The sequence below is a fragment of the Barbus barbus genome (genome assembly GCF_936440315.1).
Source record: "Barbus barbus genome assembly, chromosome: 19".
Classification (NCBI taxonomy): domain Eukaryota; kingdom Metazoa; phylum Chordata; class Actinopteri; order Cypriniformes; family Cyprinidae; genus Barbus; species Barbus barbus.
In genome coordinates this window covers 6,893,559-6,920,809 of record NC_136747.1, presented here as the reverse complement: position 1 = coordinate 6,920,809, position 27,251 = coordinate 6,893,559, and the positions used below count along the sequence as shown (strand labels likewise).

The window sequence follows — 27,251 nt, the reverse complement described above, 5'->3', positions numbered from 1 at the left end:
ATTAGGACAATATTTGTCTGAGATGCAACTATTTGAAAATCTAGAAGGGTGCAAAAAATCAAAATATTGAGAAAATCACATTTAAAGTTGTCCAAATGAAGTTCTTAGCAATGCATATTACTAATTAAAAAGTACGTTTTGGTATATTTATGGTAGGAAATTGACAAAATATGATCTTTACTTAATATCCTAATGATTTTAAAGAAAATCAATACAATTTATTGTTGGCTATTGCTACAAATATACCCATGCTACTTAAGACTGGTTTTGTGGTCCAGGGTCACATTTAATATTACTGATAATAACTAAGAACAAAACAATACAAGGCTAAAAATAATAATAATAATAATAATAAATAATCAGACTATGCTATAGATTGGTAAAGTGAATTTTATTTGAGAATCTCTGATAACAATAAATAAAGGAAAATATAGTAAACCCATTCTGCTTAAAAATAAAATCTAATAATCACAAGAAAAACAACAACATGAATTTGCATGAAATGCCAAAATGAACAGACATACTATTCATGTGTGATGCGCAGTAAGTGCACAGCATGTGTAAGAGGACATCCACATCATAAAAGTCTTTCATTTCCTACACATCGACTACAGAAACCACTGGGAAAAAATTACAGTGTACAAAGGGAATGATTAATGTGCTTAAAGGTGGACCTGAATATTGCTCAGCCAAAAAAAAAAAAAAAAAGTCATTCATACAGTGTATTTTGCAGCTAGTTCATACAGCTCAGTTTCCATCAAACGCATCCTAGCTGACTGAATGAATCTCAAGTGTCCAGGTCATATTTCAGGTCAAAATATAATCAATTCTGTTTAGTATTTTGATTTAAAAAGAGTGCATTTTAGGAGCATTTTTGCATTATTTCCATGACAATAAAACAATTTGCATCACGGTTAAAAACATTCTCATTACTGTATAATGAAAAATATATTAAGTTGTAAAATACTACTGTATACAGTAATGAGAATCTAATAAAAAAATTGTGAATTGCAAACTCAAAAGTAAAACATCCCAGTATTTGGGGGGAAATGTGCTTCCAGTTATGAAAATATTTAGCAATGCATCCTATCTTATTAATTATTTATGAAATTATTTTAAATAATAATAATAATATCACACTTTTGGGGTGAAATGTGACCCGGACATGTTATTCACCCAGTTTTTTTTCAAAAGAAGCTAAAGAACAGAGTTGCGAATCAACTACAGCAAGGGTTTTTAAATGTGTCTAACAAAAGGAATGGTTCACAGTACTCATTATACTGGCAGATTATTAATATTTCTACCATAATCCCTTGCCTATTTACCCATCCTGCAACACGTGGCTTTCTTTTCCTTCTTTCTACTGTGCACAACATGCTCTCTGCTCTCTGAAACTCATTCAACCTTCATTTTATTCCAACAAGCAAATCTCTGACCCGTGCCTCTCTTCACTTCAAAAAAACACATGTAGCAAATCCTTCTACATCCCTATCAGTTAAAATATGAGGTACAACATTCCCCCAGACATTCAACTTCACCAAGTCCAAAACTAAAAAAAATAATAACTACTGTCAAGTTTAGTATTTCTTTCTGAATCTCTAACATCAGTAAATCAGCCCACGTCCCAAATGATGACAGTGAGTGTGTCCTGCACAGCGAGGGTTTAGTCTAACTGAAATGATTGGGAGTGCATCATTGCAAACAATCATAGAGAAACTATAAATACAGTTCTCAAACCATCCGAGGGAGATGGGACTAATAGAGCTGCAGGTGAGAGAACCATCTTCTGGAAGCCCACGGTATCCCATCATGCCCTTCTCTGTGCCTCTCTCAGTGCTCGGACTGCTGTTTCTTATGGAAGGGGGCTTTAAGGCGACTCCAGAAGGAATGGCTGCGCCGGGTTTTCCTCTCGCTGCCCCGCACCATCTCGGCCTCGCGCTGGCGAATCTGACGCACCAGTGCAGCAAACACCTCGTCGATGTAATAACGGAACGCAGCGGAGGTCTCAAAAAACGGGCACTGGAACTCCCTCGCCAGCTGTTTGCCCTCCTCTACAGACACCTGAACGTGTGAAGACAAAAACAAACAGCCCTTCAGTCTAAACGGCTTCATTTGTGCCTAGTATGTCTCTAACGTTAGTTAATGATTAGATATGTCAAAATAGTGGGTATGTAATAATGTCTCTTAAGCTCACCAAAGCACCTGCATTTATTTAATCAAAAATACAGTAAAAACTGTAATATTATGAAATATTATTGAACATTTTAGTGTTTTATGTTTCTTATATATAAACGCATAGAAACTACTGCTCAACTTACCGTTTAAAATTAAAGAAATTAATACTTTTATACAGCAATGATGCATTAATTTGATCAAAAGTGACAGTAAAGACATCTATAATGTTACAAAAGACATTTTATAAAATTACAACTGTTTTCAAAATTGAAAATAATAAGAAATATTGAGCAACAAATCAGCATAGAATGATTTCTGAAGGATCATATGAGGAGTAATGATGCTGAAAATTCAGCTTTACATCACAGGAAAAATATATTTTATAATTTATTATCATTTTTATTGTATAATTTTATAATTAATTAAAAATTTTGTCATTTATATTTTAAATAATAGAACTTTTACTCAATTTGTCCAGTGATTTTGTTCTTCATCTAAAGTATTTCCAAGAGAATTCTACATCAGTGTTTCAACCTGATGAGGGACACGGTTCGAGAAAATATCAGTTAAGGTACATTAAAAACGTACAAATATGTTCAAGAAACGTCATATATCCCAATGCACAGTGCAGCCTGTCTCTAAAGGAAAGTTACACAACTTTGAATGTGATCAGCCTGGCACATCCTTCAAAATCATGTATACAGGCAACGATAACCTTTGCAAGAGAGGCCATCAGAAGCCTACAGCGACTCTGTAGAAGTTACAGTTCTCCATGACAGAGATGAGAGAAACTGTCTGGCTGGTACTTAAGATTGAGGAGCTCATGCTATCTTGACTAGCGTTTGCCCAAAGGCATGTGAAGACCAGGAAGAGTCTGTTCTTCTCAGATGGCACAATGCTAGACTGTGTTTGGCTCATATCAAACAGAGCACATCACAGTGAGACATCAGCCCTACAGTGAAGCACAGAGGTGACAACACTGTGTGCATTAGGGATTCGTCCTTGTGGCAAGGAATCGAGACATCATAAAGACAGAAGGAAAACAGTTGGAGCTGAGAACAGAAAAAAGACCTTCAGGGCAATGACTTTGAAAAATTACTTAAAATCAAACAGGTTAAAGTCCTTGTCAAAATCCAGACCATGAGCCACCAAGAAGCATGTCCCAGTCTGCTGTATAGTGCTGCAGGGATGAAGTTGCATTTTAGCGTTTTTGTTTCCATCATCCTGAAGTCAAAGGGTTTTTTTAATGTGTTTTAGCATAAATGCCTGAAATAAGGTCTGTAGTGAATACAAATTTTCACGATTTATTCCACAACATAAAATACATCAGTAAAGCTTTTACTAGTCTTGAAAAAGGTGGTTGTTAGGAAGCGTCTAAATGGAACTACAAAAGTTGTTGTGGACATTGAACATCACACCAAATCAGAGTCGCTTTCACAGCCTCATTGTGTTTATAATCATGCACCTGCAAACTATTCCAACTCAAACTTTCAGGGGAAATGTTTTTAAAGAAAAGTTTAAGTTATGTAACTGTGGTGTAGTTCATTTAAAGCCTACGTTCAGCTTTTTACTGTATTTAGGCTTCAAAATTCAAACAGGCTTCAAACTTTTGTGGGTCACAGAGCTTATTAATAATCAAAAAGCCAATGGAAAAATCTGGGGGGAAATGTCGAGGGAATCAGGGCGATGCTAATTTAAGGGTTGGCCTACAAAAATACATTATCATACTGCTATATAACTGCTAAAATACCTGTCACATTATAGCCTATAGTATTTTGAATGGGATACACCATGGTTCCATTACGTAACACAATGTAATATTCAATATTTCTGAGGTACATGGGTTTCAGGTAAAGCGTCTCACCTGTCTGAGATGGACCAGGTCAGACTTGTTTCCCACCAGTACGACGGGGGTGTCGACTGTGCGCCGCACGCGGTAGATCAGCTGCTTGAAGTGGCGAGCCTCCTGGAAACTACGGCGGTCCGTGATGGAGTACGAGATGATGAAACCTTCACCCGCTCGCATGTACTGATCACGCATGGCTGTGAACTCCGCCTGGTTTCAAACAAAGAGATCTTCTTTACAAACTCACTGTCTTGTACGCAAAATTACAGGATTTATCAGATTTACATGGTCATGACAAGAGCAGTTAGGGCTGGACGCTAAAACGGTATCTTATCAAAATTGCGATAAAATTGATATTGTTAACAATAATATGCTCTGGACATTTTTACTGTATATGGTTTAGTCTATGACACAGCAGAAATAAAGGCAACAACATGCAGTCAGTGCATGTTTGGCGTGTCTCTGTGTGAATGAATGTGAATGTGATGGCCACTGATTTCTGCATTTTAATATATGAGGACATGAACACATTAACTTCAGTCTCCAGAGCTGCTCTGAGAGTCACTTAACCAGCTTTACACCGTTTCATTTGAGAAAAAACTACACTGAAACCGAAAGTAAAATTGAAAGACTATCGCGACAACCCGTCAAAATAAAGGTCAGGTTTAACTGAGAAATTATGACAGAAATATATAACTACTGCATAGCCTACTAAAATATAATTCTCAAAGTAATAATAACATTTGAGAAATATCACACAGCCAAAGATTTATTTATTTTTTCATTAATTTATACAGGTCTGTTGTGCAGCGTCTTGCTTGACAGTAAAACTGCAATGTTTTGATGTAAATTAATTTAATTTGATTACATTTTTAAAGAATGATCAAACTGTTAAAAGTTTTACTAATTCATTTAATTAGACAACTTTTTTCAAACATGGAATTTCCTTCCCCATTAACAGTAGATGAATATCGCAATAAATATCGATATTGTATGATATAGAAAAATCATGATAATATTTTTGGCCATACTGCCCAGTCCCAATGGATATAATTTTACACAAACAATGTTATAAAGTAATTTAGCCACATTAGTCTCTTGTTCAAACACAATTTTACATACAAGTCTTGTGGCTATATTCCTGGCTGCAAACAAGAGATTAGTTTATACTGGTCAAAACTTATGTTGTAATCAACATTATACCACAGATGCATTATGAAACATTCCCTGAATGTTTCAACAATGTTCCCAAATGAACCCTAAACACTACGTTAATATACGGTAGGCGAATTTTCATTAAACTCGTGATGAGATGACTAATGTATTTTATAACATCGCTGAGTGATCCAATGACGAAAAAGATGCAGATTCAGAGAAACATTGTGCCTGATGTGTGTTTGTGTGTCTTGTGAAGTGACAACCACAAAGATAGACACAGAAAAAGGGAAGTGAGACACATTTTAGAATGACCTTCTTATAGTCTGCAAAATAAAGCAGTTTGCCACAGACGGGTTTTTGCACTTCACTGATTAATGTTTTGTTTTCCATGTGTCCGTCTTTATCACACCACCTCTACCGCCTACCTGTCCTGCTGTGTCCAAGATGTCCAGGTTTGCTGGCTCATCGTCTATGCGGATCTGTGTTTTATAGGCATCCTCTAAAAACAGAAAAACACATGCACGGAGGTTGATGAGAGGACACAAAAACATTAAACAGTTTAACAGAAAAAACTTAAATGGGAAGAGATATCAGTGTTATATTTATGGGTATATTCAGTAAATACACACACAACCATTCAATTTTTTTAAAGGATGCATTAAATTAAAAGACATGTATAATATACAATAGAAATTATATTTCAAATAAATGCTGTTCTTTTCATCTTTCTTTTTATCAAAGTATATAGCCCAGTTTTCACAAAAATATGTTCATATTTCTTGAGCAGCAAATCAGAATATGAGTATGATTTCTGAAGGATCATGTGACCCTGAAGACTGTAGTAATGATGCTGAAAATTCAGCTATGATCACAGGAATAAATTACATTTTAAAATACTGTATATACAATAGAAACCAGTTATTTTAAAATGCAATAATAGTTCACAATATTACTGTTTTACTGTATTTATGATCAAATAAATGCAGCCTTGGTTAGCATTAAAACATTAAAATATCTTACAGACTCCAAATTTTACACAACACCTGACAGTCTCAAGAAACATCAATGAAAATAGAGTGTATGTAAAGCATGTAAAAATAACGCTATTTACATAAAAATAAATTACAAATTAGTACATAAAGTCAAATTATTAAATAACATTATTAGATAATATTATTAAATTAGATAAATTAGGGGAAAAAGTATTACATAATAAAAATAAATTAGACTTCAACTCAAAGTGTCATTTCTGTGCCACTACCAAAAAAATACAAAAATTGCTTATTAAAGAAATAGTTCATCCAAAAATGGAAATTTGCTATAAATCCTAGATATAGATGAGTTTGTATCTTCTTGGGAACAGATTTGGAGAAATTTAGCATTGCATGACTTGCTCACCGATGGATCCTTTGCAGTGAATGGGTGCCGTCAGAATGAGAGTCCAAACAGCTGATAAAAACATCACAATAATCCACAAGTAATCCACTACAGCCCATCAATGAACATATTATGAAGCGATAAGCTGCATGCCTGTATCACTAAGGAGTTTAGCCGGAAACAACAGTTAAAACAGTTAATGATGGATTTGTTTCTTACAAACACGCTGCTTTTCTCTTTACAAGACATGATGGACTGGACTGGAGTGGTGTGGATTATTGTGATGTTTTTATCAGCTGTTTGGACTCTCATTCACTGCAGAGGATCCACTGGTGAGTATATGTGATATAATTACACATTTCTCCAAATCTGATGAAGAAACAGACTCATCTGCATCTTGGATGACCTGAAGGTGAGTAATTTCAGCAAATTTTCATTTTTGAATTAACAATTTCTTTAAACATAGATAGGGAAAATAATTGTACTAAGATTCACTGGGACACTTTTTGACACTCATCCAGAATTCACCCAAATTCGTTGGTCATCTATACCTGTGGCGTCACAAAAACCGAATGCAACATCACTCTGAAATGTAAAAGACTTGATTGATGAGTTAAGAGGACATGTTAATAATTTCCTTACCGATAGTGGGGTCATGATCCTCTGGAAATCTGTGACTTATAAACTGCATGATGATGGCTGCGAGACAAAGAGAACAAGACAAGCAGAGTTCTTACATAATTGTGGTACCATTAAATTCAATGAGAAGAGTGTAAACATCTCCCCCTTCTCCCTCATGTGCGGCAAACACACCCTGCTGTCAGCATGCATTTGCTCTGTATGCACTCTCTACTCTGTTCCCATGGAGACAGCGATATAACGATATAGCGATATCAGTCACCCTAAAGAACCTTCTGCAGTGCACTTGAACAATGAGATCCTCACCAGGTGACCTCCGCTCATCTCCTAGGCAACAGACTCCTGGAGGGGAAGGAAGTTGCTAGGCACCTGCGCCTTCGTAACAACCAGACTGAAGCACTGAGCCAACACCCACACTTTTATTGTCTGCCCGCCTGTGACTGTACCTCAAAGGCTGTGAAACCAGCCCGCTGTCTGACCACAATAAAGGGCTGCACTGAAAGAAAACCACTCAAATCTGGCACAAGGGTCAATCGCACAAAATTATTTCATGCCAAAATCAAAGAAAGAAATTAGGAATTAAAATTTTAGTTGAAGGGAAGTCTATTTAAAGAGACAGTTCACCCAATAATGAAAATGTTGTCATCATTTATTCGCCCCCAAGAATTTCCAAACCTGTACGAGTTTTTTCTTTTGTTGACCACAAAAGAAGATATTTTGAAATATGTTGATAAGAAAAAATATGATGGTATGAAAAAAACCTTGAGGGTGAGTAAATGATGATAGAATCTTCAGTTTTGGGTGAACTATCCCTTTAAGGACTTTTTGCACTGTGCCATTGTTTTCAATTGTTTTAAAATTAAGCATATTTAACCACCACAAATTAATAGGCAAATGGATACTGGACATTTTTTTCCCCATCATCAAAGGCCAACTTTAGCCCACAACTCTGTTTTGGGGTCTTTTGCTGTAGACAGAAAAACATTTATGCTTTTAAGAACCTCTAAAAAAGACTAAAAAAGTCAATATAAAAGGTCGCTTTCAAATAAATTTTGAAAATTAGATTTTTAATTTTCCTAAATGTTAATTGTTCCTAAACATAGTTTTTAGGCTTCATTGCCTTTATGAGAAAAGCATAATTTCTTAGAGGAAAGTGTTGAAAAATTCGCTCCTAACCACAGACACCTCTGACTTGCTCACTGGAGGATTTAAGCATTATGAAGTGACTTTCTAGCAGCTCCCTGTTTAAATGACTGCTGATTACATTTGGAAAAACTCACAAGACCTTTAGGGAAACAATCGTATTTTTGGTAACACTTTCTGAGAACTGCTTATTCTCACTTAAAACAATACCGACTAATAGGGCTGAAGCAATTAGTCAACAGTATCGTCAACGTTGACATTTTTGTTGACGAATAGTCATGTGATCTAATGACCTAATGTAAGAGCCAGCAATAACACGGTGTGAACAGTGTGGCGCTGCAGTGCAAGACTGTCATTCAGCTCTCCCGGGTGAAATCCAATAGAAGAAGACAAGGCAGTTTAGAGAGCAAATGCAGCCACATGGCATTAAAACGAATGTGTAGATAAAGGCTGCATGCACGCTTTCTTCTCAATAATGAAATAAACACAACAAAAATGACAGCGGTGAGAAAGCAGCAGTTAAGAAAGCATCTAATTATAGCAATATGGATATTTTTGCCCAAGCTCTGCAGTTCAACACTCCATTAAAGCCCGGTCACATCATCTATATTTATATAGCGCTTTATACAATAGATTCATTTAAAGCAAAAAGTTTCATAGTATTTAACATGAAAGAAAACAGTGTCAGTGACGCTTTCAGTTAGAATTACAACTAGATTTTCTGTTATAAAGCATCTCTCTTGTGGAGCTAATGATAAAATCTTTTTTATTAATGACTTTACTTACATTTCACTGCTGGTTATACTCTGTATAATTGTGTATGTGACGAATCAAAATCTTGAATCTTGAATCTTGAATCTTGGAATGCAAAACATTACATTGACGTGCTAGTTTGGTTTGCAGAGATTAAAGCTTGATCTAACTGAGACTGTTTTAGTTATCGTAACATTATAAGGTATTTTAAGAGAGATTATGTTGTGAAATCCAAAAATTAAACGTCTTATTATTTACCTTTATTTTGTTTCATAATCATATGACTTAAAAAAGATGTTAGGCAGAATGTTGTGTCAGTTTTTCATAATTAAATGGTGAATGTCACCCATCTGTCATCACATTTTGTGTGCCAAATACACTGTATTTATTTGTATTGTAAAAATAATTGTAACTACATAATATTAATACAATTTTCAAAAACTGAAGTGATTGCTATATTTTATTTATTTGTCATTATGTTTATAAAACTCGATATTTTAACTGACTGCAAAAGCTGAATAAAATGATCTAATCTTGCCGATTTAATCAGTGAAAAATCTGGCAATTGGTCGATTAATGGTTCTAATAAACATTAGATTAATCGATTATCAAAATCATTTGTTGCAGCCCTGCCGACTAATATTTATATTTCATATAATTGCAAGAAATTAACATTGACCCAATCAATTATGCATGTTATACCATCCAATAAACTATTCATCCATGCCTGGGTTAAAACTTTGAAGTGAACAATGAAAAAATGAGATCTTCTGTTGACAATAACAGATGCTGACTTGGGAATGGGAACAAATAAAACAAAAAAAGCAACATCAACAGCAGAGAGAAGTGACAGAGAAAAAGAGAGCGAGAGAGAGAGAGAGAACTACATTACTCACCACTTTTGCCCACACCTCCCTCTCCTAACATCACCAATTTGTACTCGCGGGAGTGACCCCCTGCGCTCCGCAAGGACTCCATCCAAATAACTGAAACAAGACACAAGCAAACACCTGTTCAAAGTAGTTTTAAAAACTTTAAAAGATTAAGTTGAAAGAATGATTGACAGACAGACAGACAGAGGGATGGACAGATGGATGAATGGATGGATGGATGAGCAGACAGACAGAAACTCAGACAGACAGACAGACAGACAGGGTTATCTGAGTGGTTGCAAGGCATTACTAGGTGGTTGCTAGACAGCTGTTAATATAGTTTGCAAGTTCTAGTAGGAGTTGGACTCTTTGTCAAGCCATCATAATAAACAATGAAACACTGAGCGTTTGATTCCCCAGCTGCACCGCTGCATGAATGCAGGCCTGTAGCGCAACACGGCAGAATGTGACTGACTGCACCCAGAAAAAAACAGCACTCGCCGAGGCTGTGTTTGACACCAGAGCTTCAGTTTGATGGAGAAGAGGAAGTGAGTCATTCTGTCGAGCTATTCATGTGACAAAGCGAAGCATCCACGGGGTGGGTGTTACATTAACCACGGGCAATAATAGATTATCTGCCAGTGTACCCCTGTCTGATGTATTTTCCATTGTCATTGACTGTGATGCTGCATTAGTTACTTCAGAGCAGCCCTTCTACATGATTTTCTGTGGAAATAATATCAGACAATGGAATAACACTGCTGAGTGGTGTTTTTTAGTTTTGAGCAGCTCTATTTAATGATGTGTGTGTGTGTGTGTGTGTGCAGATCCCCTCCATCTCATTTTATACTGTATATGTATATAATTTTAATAGAAATAATTATTGAATTTGTTTGCAATTTTGTGTTCCTATAATAATAGATTGTTCTCTTTTATGGCACATCTATAGAAAATGTTATTCCCCAAAAAATGGCCTGAGCAGCTCTCATGGTGTCCATGGTTTGTTAGTTTGTAATAACTCAGCAATTTATTATAAAATAAATACCAATTGGCTTAAATTATTCAAGCTGACAGAATTATTATTCTACAGCCTCTATTACTGTCAGTTTCCAGAGAAACATAAATTCAGCCAAGTGAGTCCAAAATGTGGATGGTACTGTACATTCTGTCGACCCTTATTTACAGTGCATATAGGTTTTATATAACTTATTATAATTATTTACAAACAATTTACAAGTATTTGTTTATGCTTATTGCTATAAATTTGCAAAATAATAAGAGCTTTAAACTGTATTTGCACACGTCACAAAAAAGGTTGCAACAAAGATATCACAGAAAACTGAGAAAATAAAGCAGCTAATATAAAATTAAGTTTGACCTTTCCTGAAGGTCCCTTTAATGACCATTTGTTGTAAGCATTTCAAAGTACTGTACCATCATAATTAATGTGGGATCTCTGTTAAACAGTGTCTAAAGCTTTCATAATATTTGTGGCAATTTATTGATTAGTATAATTTGATGAAAGAAGTGGCTTATACCTTTGCCAAGACTCTTGTGCTGTAAGCTAACGATATTAACTAGTAAGTGTGGTATGTTGGCGCAAACTATGGTTATTATGGTACATGTTCAAAAGCGCATTCTTTTAATATTAAGGCCTTGAGTGGCAACTGCACCTAGAAGCCACTGTGTTGAAAATGTCGAAAAGGAACACTTGCATGACCCCAAGAAAAGTCTTTTAAACCAGATGAATAGATGTGCATTATTATTTAATGGCCGAGGTTAAAATGAACAGATTAAGTGCAATGAAATCATAGTTTGTTATATTAATAGACCGAACGCGTCGACGACCTGAAGTGAGTTTACCTCTGAGAATACATCAAAAACATATATATGACTAATTAAATTAGTTATATTTACAAAGTGTATTTTATCAACTTTTAGTGATCACCAAAAACCTTGCGAAAGTTTTATCACTCGTTGAACTTTGAATCGATGTGAATGACTAGGCTTGTTTATGAAGCGACAGAGTCGCATTACAACAAACACTTGAAACATTAAAATAAAATAAACTAGTGTAACATAGTAGCCGCCGCGGATACAGTCATTTTGCTTTAAAAAGTGTGATTCTGTGCATGATAAACCTATGGTTAGAAGTTACTTGGTGGCTTACCTGTGTCACAGGATCTCTGTCTCCATTGGGACTTTTGTATCGATGCAAATGATGTTTAAATATTTGATGTTAGAAAATTCCTGCCATACAATTCTCACTGTAAACATACAGAGCCACGGAGGACTGAGCGCAGACGGGTCCTAAAGCCCGCAGGGTTCCATTCAGGCCATCGACAAATACATCAGCACGGGGTGAAATATACATATAAATACATTTTAATAAATTATGAGTAAATACACATAGGGTGCACTTACATAGTTAAATCATATAGAGTTAGCTACTACAGTTATTCTAATTAAGTGATTTTGGACAGACTTATGAGGCAGCATGACAGTTTAATGATCTACTACAAAACAGAGGGAGCTTTGGCGATAAAGCGAATAATTAATTACTACAGTACTACTTTCTGGCAAGAATAAGTTGGTCAAAAACCTACATTTACACACAAGCTTACCACCAACCACAACTTTCAGATGTTATTTTTATTTTTTAGCTCACGGAATTGAACACAGGATCGTGGGATATCAAAGGATACATCTATGCTGCCTTCAAAAACCAACCAGATGAAGGCATCTCAGAAGACAGGACGTAAAGTTAATACGGTTTGAAGGGGAGCATGGGGAAGAAACAAAAGCCATTTGCCTTTTTACAGTCAGTGTACCTTCAGAATGATTCTTAATTCATATTTCAAGGTAAAAAATGTAGTTGCTTTTTCTTGTAAAGTAACCACAGTGGCCAATTGTGCAAACAGCCACAATCTGTTCAGACATGAGAACGTGTTTTACCAACCAGCAAGGGGTAAACAGTCTTACTTTTCGGATTCAGAGTTGACCAACCTACATTTTTATGTATCTGGCTAAAAAACGTTATGACCTAAATGACTAACCAGCCACAATTCTGCTTCGCAGGCTATTCCTATTTTTTGGATCCGTCACCTTATAATGGAAAATTTGCGGTTGTAAAATTGAGCAAAATAAGGGATGAGTAGGTGACAGATTACAACTCAAGTTGTAACTTGATTTTAATTCAACTTCAGAGCAGAGAAAGAGGGGAAGGTCTGATCTAGTGTATCAGTTTTTATTGTATTTGCACGTCCATTGTGTTAACAACTTCAACATACAGTACAAGTCAGCATTAGTGTAACATACTGTATTTAGCATAAACTCACAGCAGTATGCAGATAACTTGCCCTCAAAAGCATTATAGTTCACACTTTATGTTAGATGTCCCTGAAGATCGTGTAGTGAAATGAGCAGTATTAAGATGGGTATGTCAAGTACATGTTACTCACTGTACTTACATTATACATAGACAACCTGCTTGTACTTACAAATATTGAAAAGTCCAGGTAACAACATGAATCGCACTACAGTTGTGGTGAACTAACACTGTTTATCATCTAGGTACAGTGGTTTAAGGGACACCTAAAATAAAGCTGAATCTCTAACTTCATTACATCTTAACCATATCAACATTGCGGTATCCAGATGGACTAATATATTTATTACAGTAATTTTCTTCTCAGCTCATTTTCGTCTTTGTTCAGCTTTCGATGTTTCTGTACAACACACAACAGCAAAAAACTGAGGGATTGTTAGGGACCAGTGGCAGAGAGAAAAAAAAGGGGCAGATAGCACTCCAAAAGAGGATGTTTACACAAAAAGTAACCATTTCCATTCCAGGTAAAACAGTTAGATACAAGGAGAGCAGAAAGTGCTGCTGCCCACCAGTGCATTGGAACAAACACTCATTTACAATTGGTTATATTCATCTTTATGTCTATAGTTATTGATATAAAACAAGCTTGTATGCCCAAAAGATCAAAAAAGTTCCAAGTAACACAAGGAGCTGAGGGTTAAAATAAAGAAAAACACGCATGTATCATTTCACGTAGGTTGCATTGTGTAGTTTGGGTTGCTGTTTTTACAAAAGTGGGTTTTGCTGTCATATAAACCACTAAAAACTGTAATATATACACCAGTTTTGAAGCAGAAATTTGAATAGTCATTGCATGCAGGGTTAAAAACATCATAGAGGGTGGAAGAGTTCACTTTTCTGTTGAAAATGTATAGAGTGAAATTGCAAGACGAAGGGTTTCTTAATTTTCTTCAGAATGTGATTCATTTTTCCTAATAAACAGTGGTTGATCTCATTATGTGGCCTTAATGACTCACAATGAGCTTGACTGCAGATATCATGGAGAGAACGCTGGGGCTTAATTTACTGCTATATTAATTTCACATGTTAAATATGAAATCTCTCTAATGAGCCAGTCTATATTTTTTTCCTCCTCTCACCCTCCCACTTTCTGCCTTATTAACTAAACATGCACTCATTTGCTCTGGGAATAGAGCATGTAATCTGCCTCAGGGGCTGTGGGCACCGAATTACGTCATTGGGAACACATTCACACGCACATTGCATGCCTTCAAACATGGACTCAGAGACCCGTCTGATGCTGCAGTGCGAGCTGCTTCATCATGGTCACCAGCACACCATAAAACATTGGTCCATCTACTTTGGTTAGTTTTCGACAGCTGCCGCTGACTAATGGTTACTGGCTAATGCCAAAATCCTAACTTTGATATGGTCAATTAGTCCTATCATAGCTATTAGGGTTTTGATATACATATATATATATATATATATATATATATATATTCTGTCTTTTGAACGCAAATCATAAAAATAAATACAGTACTCTACAAAAGTGCAAAAATTGGTCTGAATCTGCATAAATCTCAGCTATAATTCATAGAATAGAGAATAGACGGGCTTAAAGCCAAACTTATTGAAGTAAATAACCTGGGGGTGGCTAATTGACACCATTTGTAAGTCAAAAGTATATTTGGCGATATTCAGTTGTTAAGTGTGGCCTTAAAAAAACATGTTTGATGGCAATAGAAACTGCGATGTTAGGTACAGTACATGTAAAATGTACAAATTTGACAATACGTTAATATGTTAATATCTGTCACATTTGGCTTTTACTGTTGTTTAATCAGCGTTTCCCTCCAACGTTTTTAACCAAACCTTCCCTGATCTCTATGCTATGGTATAGCACAGCAACTGGGTTAAAACATCCTTTGTAGTACAATGGAAATGTGCATAGATATGCCTAAAGGAAAAAAAGAAAAACAAAAATTTATTTAAATCAATGAATAGTAGATATGTTGAGATACGCCGACAACACAGTGGTCATAGAAGTGCTTTGTCCAAGTCATCAAGACGGAGAAATGAACAATAATGTATAAGTACAGCTACACATAAATAAAGCAGCTACAGCATAAAAACGGGGGAAAGTGTAGACTGGCTTTACTATATGTAACATCAGAGCGCTTTCATAAATCAAATTTATTTTTAATCCTGAGCTGACAGTCTCTAATTTTAATTTGGCGGTTGGCTGAAAACTGCCTCAACATTAGGTTTTGTTTAACTGGCATTTGGAGTTTTATTTTCTCCAGAGAATTTTCATCTCAATTTCAGCGTCATTACAAGATTAAACATTACTTTTTAGATGAATAGGAATAATAGCCATGTTTCAACCTTGTCTTCTGTGGTAAATATTAGCATGTTAGCCAAAATGCTCATGATGGTGTCCAGTTTATATCACATTTCATCCATTTTCTATCAAAACATTCACATCATTATTTTCTTAAAAACTGGACCTTAAAACTCACTTTTTCATACAACCCTCCTTCATCCTAAAAATAAAAGTGTCTCACTAGCTCTAGCATGCGGCTAATTGAAAGTAGTGTATGTATATTGTGAATATGCCGGTATACTGGTAGAAGACTCTGAGGATACTGTGCATATAACTCTCATACAGGTATAATTCTCTTATAATTGACTTTAGCGTAATCAAATCAGAGCCAAAAACCACACTGACGTGGTTATTTTTGCTTTTTTCATCTGTTTTTTTTTGCTATGACATATAAGTCTTTTTTGCTACAAGTTCATTAGAGAACTTTCTAAGTGTCTTTTCCTGGTCTTACATCCTGACACACATGACCTCTCATACACCTATCTGTACAGGGAAAAGGAGAAACTGTTAAATGGGCTTCTTTTTATAGAGGGGCTGACAGGAAGGAAGTGGTATAATACATTTTGCTTTCCCCATGTGTTAGCCAGACACTAGTACTCTATAAGGTTATGCCACTTAGCAATCTGCCGCCTTGGGTTGTCACAGACTTCCCTCCAGTGAGTCACCCCTGATGGAATAGGGCTCTGACCACCCAGAACCAGGCGACCCACAACCTCATTCTTCGTGGTGCGGTCAAAATCAATGACCAGAAACTCCACAGAGATGTCCGGCATTAGCTCAGCTGGAACATCGTAGATAAATGATTCATTGAAAACGGGATTGAGTGTGCATTTCTTCACATGCGTCTTCTTCTTGGCTATGCGCTTGCGGCCGTAAAAGACGTTCACTTTAACATAAGGGTCTGTGGGTGGAGAAGAGAAATAAAGACATTAGAATTTGTCAGGTTTTTGGCATCATAAATGGGATCATTTGAATATCTATATATTTGTGTTTATGTGTGGTGTGTACTTACTGCCTGACAGGCCAGTGATGTCCATGGTTGGCAGGTGTTTGGCCTTAAGGACTACCACATTAAGCCTGTGAGTAGCAGGCTGGTAGGACAGAGAGACCAGCAACTCTCCACGACTTTCACACTGCGGAGAAACAGAACCGAAATTGAACACAAGAAATAGGACACAAATGTTTATAGGCATACGCAAAAGTCTGTCAGATGAATAAATAAGGACATGATGTGGAGCCATCCTGTGATCACAGTACTGATATAGAAGGATTGTCACAATGGCTCATGATACTCAGCCTCAAGGTGATGATACATTTGGCAACTTTTTTGAGTAATGTTGCTTGGGCACTTTCCCATTGAGAATGGGCAACAAATTTGGATACTTTAGATCAGTCGTGTGTCCAACTGGTTGCCTGTTGACAGCAACATTGCTCTAAAAGTTGCCCCATGTATCATCAAATTCAGAGTCTGTCCAAAAGTAAGGTAAGCCTGGCACAATCATCCATGCTTCCTAAAGCAGTACCAACAAGGGGAACAAAACCCATCTCCAAGTGCTGTAGTCGAGTCCAGGTAGAGACCTGAGTAAAATGAATCAAGGCCCAAGTATACTAAGTTTTTTTTTTTGCACAGTTGTACGCATAGCCTTTCAAAGTATAGTCCATTTGAGGTGTATGCGAATGCAGATGGTCTACACATGCCCTCTAGAAAGCTTCATTTTTTCTGCGCTATTTTTCTCCAGAAGTTATGGCCGATAAAAATGTCTTTGCACTTTTTTAATCTAAAGTTGCTGCTATCTCACATCCCTTTCACACAAATGCTCGTCAATGCAGCCATTGTAGTCTCCACTATTTTGTTGTTGTTCTGTCTCTTTAGTTTTCTACTGCGAAACAACAGCTCGGGCCAGTGTTGCCACCTTGTGGAACAACTGATTAGTGCAAAACCAAGTCAATGCACATGTGCAACCGGTTACAAAATTCGGGTGGTGCATGTAAAGTACTATTAAAGGGTCAGTTCACCCAAAAAAGTGTGCTTTACTCACGCTCGAGGCATCCTAGGTTTATATGACTTTCTTCTTTCAGACAAATCCAATCAGAGTTATATTAAAAATTGTCCTGGCTATTCCAAGCGTTATCGTTGCAGTGGGTGGGTGTTTCTGTTGAACAGTCCAAAAGATGTCAAATAAAGTGCACGCATCCATAATAAAACGTGCCTTACACGGCTCCGGGGGGTGAATAAATTTCACTATCTGTAAATAAATTTTACTTTTCTATCACTTCCGGTATCTGTCGTATGCGGAAATCGTTCCGACGGATGACATAGGATATATGTGTTGCGTGCGAGCCTCTGAGATATGCTAGTCTCACAAGTTTGTTTACAGGAGCAAAGGAAGCAAAGTTTCCTTTCTTTAGCAAAGGAAAATCAGTCTCCTCTTGCCTTATATCAAAATCCTCCAACATTTTTCTTTACAAATCCTCGGTTTGTACTTCTAATTCGTGACCGGCGTTTTGTTTTGTTCTCTCTCCACGTTCATCACTAATCACGATGCGCATACGTCCCACATCATCTGCCAGAACAGCTTCCGCTTATGACGGTTAGATGAAGTAAGAGAGAAGTGTTTATTATGTTTGAAATATGGATATTTTTCTTATAAAAACGCATGGATTCGCTACAGGGGTGCCTCCCCTGGAGCCATGTGAGGCACGTTTTATTATGGATGCGCGCAATTTCTGTTTTTGTCTTTTGGACTGTTCCACAGAAACACCAACCCACTGCAATGATAATGCTTGGAATAACCAGGACAATTTTTTATGTAACTCTGATTGGATTCGTCTGAAAGAAGTAAGTCATATACACCTTGAGGGTGAGTAAAACGCAGGCTAATTTTCATTTTTGGGTGAACTAACCCTTTAAGGTGACGAAATTTGCATCACGTGGACCCTCGTGTACATGTAAAAACTGAAGTATATATTGGCTTTCAGAGTAATAGCTGAGACCAGGTCGGCTGATAGCAGTGTATTGACATATAGCGCCGTTGCACTTTGGGCGTCCTGAGTTTGCCAATCCTGTTCCCCCTCTCTCTCCCACTTTGTTTCCAGTCAATATATATACTGTCCTATCCTAAAAGGCAAAAAAAAAAAAAAAAAAAAGATTGAGACCATAAGCCTGAGTCAACACCAAGATCTGCATGTGAACTCTACAGACAGTTTAAATAAGCTTTCCTTTTAGGCTGAATGAAGTCTGGTTTTGCTTCAATGTCACACAAACCTGAGCAGCACACACACAATGTGCTTCTGTCCAAAGACACAATAGCACAGAGCGGATCAAATAAATTGATACAGACCGCAAAAAGTATCCGCAGTGTTGTACTACTCAAGACCGGACTGTGAAGACTGAGTTCAAATGCTCCCAAGTTTATGACAAGTTTATGAAAACATGCTCTTAAGCTCAGGCTTGAGACACAGTATTGTCTCGAGTACTACCGAGTACTGCCATCACCCTTGTCCATGGGCTTTCTGTGCCATCATAGCCAACTCGGTGTAAGAGTATTGAGGGATGTAATGGTATCTCTGATCCTGCAACAAGGTCAGGTTTGCAGGTTATTAGATTAAGAGCTAAGAAAGTGTTGCAACACAGGAAAACTGTGTTCTCTTGGCACTCCTGGCCTCTGGGACAAAGCCTGACTAAAAGTAAGATAATTATGTGTTGTCTGCCTTGTTTTTGTTAATTATCGCTGGCGTGTCCTTTGGCCAAGAACAGAGGTGTCCAGTCCTGTTCCTGGAGAGGCAACGTCCTGCAGAGTTTAGCTCCAACCCCAATTAAACACACCTGAACCCAGGTGTACTAGAAACATCCTGGCAGGTATGTTGGTACAAGTTGTAGCTCAACTCTGCAGGCCCTCCAGGACCAGGATTGGACACCTCTGGCCAAGAGAAGCAAAAAAATAACCGCGAGGTGCACTGCTTGTGTCAAGTCTTTGGAAATTTTGGCAGGTACCTTCTGTCACTTAGTTAAGGTCCTTTAACACTACAGGAATATTGGCAGTACAGTGCCTTTCCTTTCAGTATGTATGGGGTACCATCCTTTTCCCATATGATGTAACTCAGTCTACCAGGATGAAGTTATTATCCACTTTGTGTACTGGAAGGAACACCTACTTCATTTCCTGGACAGTGAAATAGACCATAGAGGAGGAGAGAGCATTCACTCCACTTACACCAGAGCCTGTCCTGCTCACACGGGACATTAAATTGCCACTTATTCTCCATATGGACAAGTTTGAACGAAAACTGCAATGGGCCATCTGTGCACCTGTCAGTTCTCCCTGGGAAATGGTGATCATATGGTCATGAGGGTAAGCTGGGTGGAATAATCAAAGGCACCTGTCCATTGTCATAAGAGAAGAGGACAAAAGGAGCGTTGGTGTCTCTTCAAGCCATGGTTTAACTCCCACAGGACATTTATTTCTAACCCTGTCTCTGCGAATACAGTCTTGCATTCTGACACTTACGAGCCAACCCAATCTCATGGTAATTTGTGAATATTATACAAGGTGGCTAATTCATACTAATTCGCACAACCTCACTCGTAGGAATTTGTAAAATTTTTACTAAATCGTATGTATCTTACGAGTTCCTCAATTCGTATGAATTCATACGAATGACCTACCCCTAACCCCGCCCATAAATCTATCCGTCACTGGGGTCTAGACAAATCGTACAAAATCGTAAGAGTGAGGTTGTACGAATTCATTCAAATTAGACACCTCGTAAAATACGTACAAATTGGTCATGTGATAGTATTGTATGAGCACTGAAACATTCAGCAGCAACCGCCTAAAACAACTTAAGGCGACTTTTATCCCAAATTTAACCATGGGTTATGAAGCCCTGTCTCAGAGTAGTAAAAGCAGTAACAGCAAATTGTGATTGTAGCAAAGTTCGTAGATATGGGAAAGAGGAGGCAGGAACCACCAAATATTTAAACCATTTAGTAATAAAATAAACAAACATAAAACAAATGTGGCAGCCCCTCACAAAAAAAAAAAAACACAAAATAAAGCCCAGGCCTGGTCCTCTCTCGTCTTCCACCGTCATGACTCCTACTTTTATCGTTGCGGAGCTCCTCCATGGGACTCGAGACCAGTGAGTGGCACAGGTGTCGCTCATTATCATTAAACTCCACCGGCCTCGCTGCTCCCACGGCTCTCGGCCCTGCCCCACTCGTCACAGTGTTGGCACAGGTATACAATGTAAACAAATGCTAAGTGTAAAATAGTGGCAGTTTAACAATAGACAAAAATAAACAGTTTTAATCCAGTGCAGTCCTCATTAAATGTTAATGTGCTTTGTACAGTTGCTGTGTTTCGTTTCAGTGCTGAACTTTCACTGTCCCTCAATGGAGGAACAAGCATCCAGCCCCAACCCGATTGCTGAAGCCACAAAAAACAGCTTAAGATATAAATGAAGCCACTTAAAAAGACATCCTCTGTTTGTTTGTTTTCTTTGTTTGTTTGTTTTTTGTATATATATATATATATATATATACAGTATGTGTATCCCTTTGTTATTATTGTATTCCTTAGTCTCTAAAAGATCCCTTTGTTATTATTGTATTCCTTAGTCTCTAAAAGTATCTAATCAAATTAATACATGTAAAAACACTTCTTCCACACCGCATGAAAAGACATTGCTTCTTATTTTTCCTCTTGCCATCTCTGTTGTTTTTCTCTTCTATGAGAGTTAAGATTCCAGTCCTGTTCCTGGTTATCACCATGGCAACTTGCATTAGGAGGCATCCTGGAGCTAAACATGGACTTAAAACAGCCTACATCTTAATGTGTAATGTCTGTAAGTGTTTGTGATTTTCTTTTTAGCTGCACAATGAGGCACAGTCCCTGCGGGTAACTGTGCTTCTCGTATGCCTGTTGATTTGTGTATTTTGACCATAGATACATTGGACCAGGTTAATAAAATATTGGGTAACACTTCAGTTTAGGGACGGATTTTCTCTTAACCAGTTGCTTATTAATATGCATATTACTAGCATATTGACTGTTTATAAGTACATATAAAGCACATATTAATGCCTTATTCTGCATGACCACATTTTCGATCCCTTAATCCTACCCCATACCTAGATTTAACAACTACATAATAATCAGCAAATTAGAGACAAAAGTCATAGTTAATAGTTAGTTAATAACAGAGCTGGGTAGATTACTTACAAACTGTAGTCATTACAGATTACATGATGAAAACTGTAGTTAGTAACATAATCTTATTCATTTTACGTAATGTATACAGAATACTTTTCAAACGTTACCCAGCACTAGTTAATAATGAGAATTATTAAACACATGTGCATCTCTATTTAGATTTATAAAGATGCCCATGCTAATGTTACACCTTGTTTCACTTGTATGTCATATTTGCATATCCATGCAAAGCATTCAAATGACTGGATGAAATGTGTAAATAAAATAGCTATTTAAAATAAAAAAAATTAACCAAGATAATGTTTCTCCATAATTTATGAGATTTGGAGGTAATGCTTGAGCAATTTGAGGATTTGTTGTACATCTCTCAAGATGTGCAAGGGATTATGCTTTAGATACTGCCAATACATTGATTGTGTACATTTAAGTGTCTATTCAAAAGACGTCTATACAAAAAACACTTTATTACAGATGCCTACAATAAGAATGAGCTCATCCTGTTTTCGCCTTAGCTAAACCTCATTAACAAGGCTACTCTTATTCCACACACATTTATTTTCCATGAAAATATGCTTCAGGAAGAGCTATAAGCAAGCGTAGAGTATGGCGTTGCCGCAGTATGTCACTCACTCTTCATAATCACCCATCTCTCTCTCTACCAGTCTCTCTCGCCGCACGGACTGCACCCCATCTGTTCCCTGAGCTTTTTCTCCTTCCTTCTCTCCCATAATCCTCTCTCTCACTCTCCCTCTCTCTCTCTTGGCTGAATCGATTGTCCACCACTCCCAGCCAACACCCTAATGCTCCTGTCTTGTGGAGTCATAGGCACTGATTCAATTTAAGATACTCTCTCTATAGAAGAGCATAAAGCAGACAGGAAGTTCTCTGATTTGAACAAGCTTACTCTGCATATTTTGTATACTGATTTACAAAGCTGTACACAAGCAGGAAAACAAGCTCAAATACTTATTTGCCTTAGAGCACTAAAGATTTTCTTGCCGCCAGAGAGAATGAGATTATGAACATCGCTTATAATGCTATTGTTCTTGTTTTGATGGAAATACAGCAGTGTATTAGGCTATGATTACTTGTTATGCAACAACTTTTACAGTGTTCAGCTTGTGTTGGAAAGCAAATGGATGCAAAATCTTCTCTCTCTGTTTCAATGGGTGTTTACTGAGGCCTCCTTTACACCTGCTATCTGTCTTGTGTGATATGATCACAAGTAAACAATCCAATGTAGTAAATACAGGTGCAAAATGGGTTGATCACAAACTATATGTTACAGAAGCAGACTCCACACACGGGATACAAAAACAGGTAAGGTTTATTTTAAGGCAGATGAGCAGAGACAGAAGAATGTACTGTTGAAGGCAGATGCAAGGATGGGGTATGATGTGATGGGATTTCTCACAGAACCATTGTGTATACCGACAGGAGCTTGTGGACAGATGGGAACCACACACCTCAATACTTCGGGGGAAGCTTCCAGGAAGGACAGATTGGGGTCCAGGACACGGATGGAAACAACACTCGGAGGAGACACAAGAGGTAAGTTCAAGAGGTATGTATATCACAGGTAAATCACAGAGATAACACTTAGGAGTCCACTACGTACGAACGAGACCGGACATTTGGCTGTTGTGAGGTGTGTGGTTATATGGGGTGTCTTGATGAGGTGCAGATGACGTGCAGGTGTGCTGATTAGTATTCCGGCGAGGGTGCTCGTTGTGATTGGCAGGATGGGGAGCCTGGCCGATCTGTGACATTACGCCCCTCTCCACGGCCCGCTCCAGAGGGCCGAACGCCCCGACGTCGTGGTGGCCTACCCCTTCCTCTGGGAGCTGGACGGTCAGGATGGGTCGCATGGAATTCCTCCAGTAGCATTGGGTCCAGAATGTCATCTCTGGGGATCCATGATCTCTCCTCTGTGCCGTAGTCCTCCCAATCTACGAGGTATTCCAAGCGGCCACCACGGCACCGGGAATCCAAGATCTCCTTCACCTTATACACCGCTCCGTCTTCCAGTATTAACGGGAGAGGGGGTTCCTCACTCGGACCAGGCTCTGTGAACGGAGAAACAGGTGGGTGGTACGGTTTCAGGAGTGATACGTGAAAGGTAGGGTTAATACGGTAGTGTGGGGGCAACTGCATCTGAAATGTGACTGGGTTGACTTGCTTACTGATGGTGAAGGATTCAACATATCTGGGACTTAGCTTTCTGCAGGGCAGGCGCAGCTTGATGTCCCTGGTTGACAGCCAGACCCTCTGTCCTGGTTGGTGTTGTGGGGCCTCGGATCTGCGAAGGTCTGCTGTCATCTTGCGCCTGCATACTGCTCGCTGGAGCTGATGGTGAGCATCGTCCCAGACCCTCTCGCTCTCCCGGAACCAGTAATTTACTGCAGGCACTTCAGAAGGTCCTCCAGACCAGGGGAATAGTGGTGGCTGGTAGCCGAGCACACACTGGAAGGGAGTGAGTCCAGTGGCAGCTTGACGCAGGGAGTTCTGGGCGTACTCGGCCCAGCCAAGAAACTGGTTCCAGGAGTCCTGGTGGCTGTGGCAGAAGGTTCGCAGGAAGCGGCCAATTTCCTGAATCTTCCTCTCCGTCTGCCCGTTAGTCTGTGGATGGTACCCTGATGACAGACTTACGGTCACATCTAGGAGTTTGAAGAAGCCTTTCCAGACTCTGGAAACAAACTGAGGACCACGATCAGAAACAATGTCTTCGGGGATGCCGAAATATGTGGTTGAAGAGCAGCTCCGCTGTCTCCATGGCGGCAGGCAGACCCTTCAGAGGAAGCAATCGACAGGACTTGGAGAATCAATCCACAGTTACCAGGATGCAAGTGTTTCCGTCCGATGCTGGCAGGTCGGTGACAAAATCGTCTCCTAGATGTGACCATGGACGGTTGGGAACGGGCAGCGGGAGGAGTTTGCCTGCTGGTAAGTGGGGAGGACTCTTGGATATGGCGCACGCCGCGCATCCCTGAACGAACCTTCTCACGTCCCTGGCCATGCTGGGCCACCAGTAACGATCTTTCAAAAGCGAGAGGGTACTGTTGGCCCCTGGGTGGCCAGTGCCCAGAGAGTCGTGGGCAGAGCGAATGACAGAGATGCGTTGTAATCTGGGAACGTACTGTTTACCAGGGGGACAGCCCGGCGGAGTGGCGGTAGAGGCATTGGCAGGAGTGGCGGGTTCTTCGGTCCACTGGATGGGGCAGGTGAAGATCTTCTCTGGGATGATTGACTCAGGAATTTCCTCGAATTCTTCGGTGGCAAGTAAACGGGACAGGGCATCGGCTTTGGTATTACGGGAACCAGGGCGGTATGATATGGAGAAGTTGAACCGGGTGAAGAAGAGGGCCCAACGTGCCTGACAGGGGTTGAGTCGTTTGGCCTCCTTTAGATATTGCAGGTTCTTATGGTCTGTCAGCACGGTGAAAGGATGTTGGGCGCCCTCTAGCCAATGCCTCCATTCCTCTAGGGTGAGTTTGATGGCCAAGAGCTCCCGATTGCCGATATCATAATTCCTTCCCGCCGGGCTGAACTTCTTAGAAAAGAAGGCACATGGATGGAGTTTGATTGGATTCCCCTGCTGCTGAGATAGAACTGCTCCTACTCCAGAAGTGGAGGCGTCTACCTCCACAATGAAGGGTTTCTGGGGATCAGGATGCACGAGGATAGGAGCGTGGGTGAAGGCTTCCTTCAATGTCTCGAAGGCCTCCGTGGCAGCTGGGGTCCAGGACAGAGACTTGGGCCTATTTCTGAGCAGGTTGGTGAGGGAACTTGTGATGGTACTGTAATCTTGGATGAATCTTCGGTAGAAATTGGCAAAACCTAGGAATCTCTGGAGTTCTTTGATTGTGGAGGGAACCGGCCAGGTTCGGATGGCCTCCACCATCCCCTCGTCCATTCGGATGCCACCACTGTCAATTATGTAACTTAGGAAGTGCACGGATGGTTGATGGAAAGAGCATTTTTCGGCCTTGAGGAACAGATGGAACTTCCTGAGTTGCTGGAGGACCTCCGCAACGTGGCGGCGATGTTCGGCCAAGCTCCGGGAGTATATGAGGATGTCATCGATGTAAACTAGCACGAACCTATGGAGATACTCCCGGAGCACCGCGTGCATGAAGTCCTGGAATACGGAGGGGGCATTGACAAGGCCGTACGGCATGACCAGATATTCATAATGCCCGGTGGGTGTCACGAAGGCTTCGTCCCCCTCACGTATCCGGATGAGGTTATACGCGCTGCGGAGGTCCAGTTTGGTGAAGATGGTGGCACCTCGGAGATGTTCTAATGCAGCTAGGACGAGAGGAAGGGGATAACGGAATTTGACTGTGATCTGGGTAAGAGCCCGGTAGTCTATGCAAGGCCGCAAGCCTCCGTCCTTCTTGGCCAAAAAGAAAAAGCTCGAAGCAGCAGGGGACGTGGACGGACGGATGTATCCTTGCTTTAAAGCCTCGTCGATATACTCCTCTATGGCCTTCTGCTCTGGAAGTGAGAGTGGGTAAATTTTACCCTTGGGCACTGGCTCACCTGGCAATAGATCGATCGCACAGTCCCACAGTGGGTAAGGTGAGTACGATCCGTTTGCATTGGTTTAGGGTTGGGTTCTGGAGGGAGACTTACCCCTGGTTGGGCCAAGGGAGGAGTACAAAGGGCTGACGATGGTTGATCGGTGAAGCAGGACTGCATACGGGTGGAAACACGAATGGCTTGCTGAAGGAATTTCTCTATCCCACAGGAATCATCCACATTTGCCAGCTGCAACCGCAATCTGGGCTCTAGACCTTGATGGAAGGCGGTGAGAAGGGCTCTCTCATTCCATCCACTAGCGGCCGCCAGGGTCCGAAACTGCAGAGCATAACTATGAATGGAATCGGTACCCTGGCGGAGATGATAGAGTTGATCGCTAATGGATGGATCTCCTTCGACTCTCCCAAATACTTCTCAAATGTGGGTAGTGAAACTCTGATAGGACTGGGTTACTGGACTCGACTGAGAGAAGAGAGTTTCAGCCCACTGTAAGGCTTTGCCAGAGAGAAGTGACACAATAAAGGCGATCTTAGAGCTTTCAGATGGATACAGATGCGGTTGCATACTCAGATTCAGTGAGCATTGTAATAGGAACCCGCTGCACTACTCCGCCACACCTGAGAAGGGCGCTGGTCTGGCCATGGGACTGTAGATCATAGGCGGAGAAGAAGTCGTGGTTCCGGTGACAGGGGTGCTCGGTGGTGCTGGCGGTGATCCTGGGGCAAGAACTCGTCGGAGGTGGTCCACGAGCTCCTGAAACGGATCCGGGCTGCTCATCGTGACCTTCGGTGTTGGTCCGGTCTTCTGTTACAGAAGC

General features: G+C 39.6%; 2 protein-coding genes across 2 annotated transcripts in view; both read right to left on the bottom strand.

Annotated features, from left to right (window-relative positions):
• Positions 1-373: 373 nt before the first annotated feature.
• LOC306885565 (GTP-binding protein Rit1-like) lies at positions 374-12,264 on the bottom strand. Its single transcript, XM_079442178.1, has 6 exons — positions 12,134-12,264; positions 9,988-10,077; positions 7,199-7,255; positions 5,605-5,678; positions 4,040-4,231; positions 374-2,061 (listed from the first exon to the last, which is right to left on the bottom strand). Exons 2-6 carry the CDS (start codon positions 10,067-10,069, stop codon positions 1,831-1,833), a joined length of 636 nt encoding a protein of 211 aa, XP_079298304.1. The 5' UTR covers positions 10,070-10,077; positions 12,134-12,264; the 3' UTR covers positions 374-1,830.
• Positions 12,265-14,804: 2,540 nt separating this feature from the next.
• Positions 14,805-27,251, bottom strand: part of LOC306885427 (synaptotagmin-11-like) — a 35,623-nt gene continuing 23,176 nt past the window's right edge. Inside the window, exons 3-4 of the mRNA XM_079441926.1 lie at positions 16,690-16,810; positions 14,805-16,578 (exon numbers count right to left, since the gene is read on the bottom strand). Coding sequence (XP_079298052.1) covers positions 16,268-16,578; positions 16,690-16,810 — 432 coding nt within the window. The 3' untranslated portion in view covers positions 14,805-16,267. The remainder of the gene's footprint in view (positions 16,579-16,689; positions 16,811-27,251) is intronic.

Coding starts and splice junctions, on each gene's coding strand:
- LOC306885565 (XM_079442178.1), bottom strand. CDS start 10,069: ATGGAGTCCTTGCGGAGCGCAGGGGGTCACTCCCGCGAGTACAAATTG. Junction 7,256..9,987: donor GGGAGGTGTGGGCAAAAGTG/GTGAGTAATGTA, acceptor TTTGTCTCGCAG/CCATCATCATGCAGTTTATA. Junction 4,232..5,604: donor TCTTGGACACAGCAGGACAG/GTAGGCGGTAGA, acceptor GTTTGAAACCAG/GCGGAGTTCACAGCCATGCG.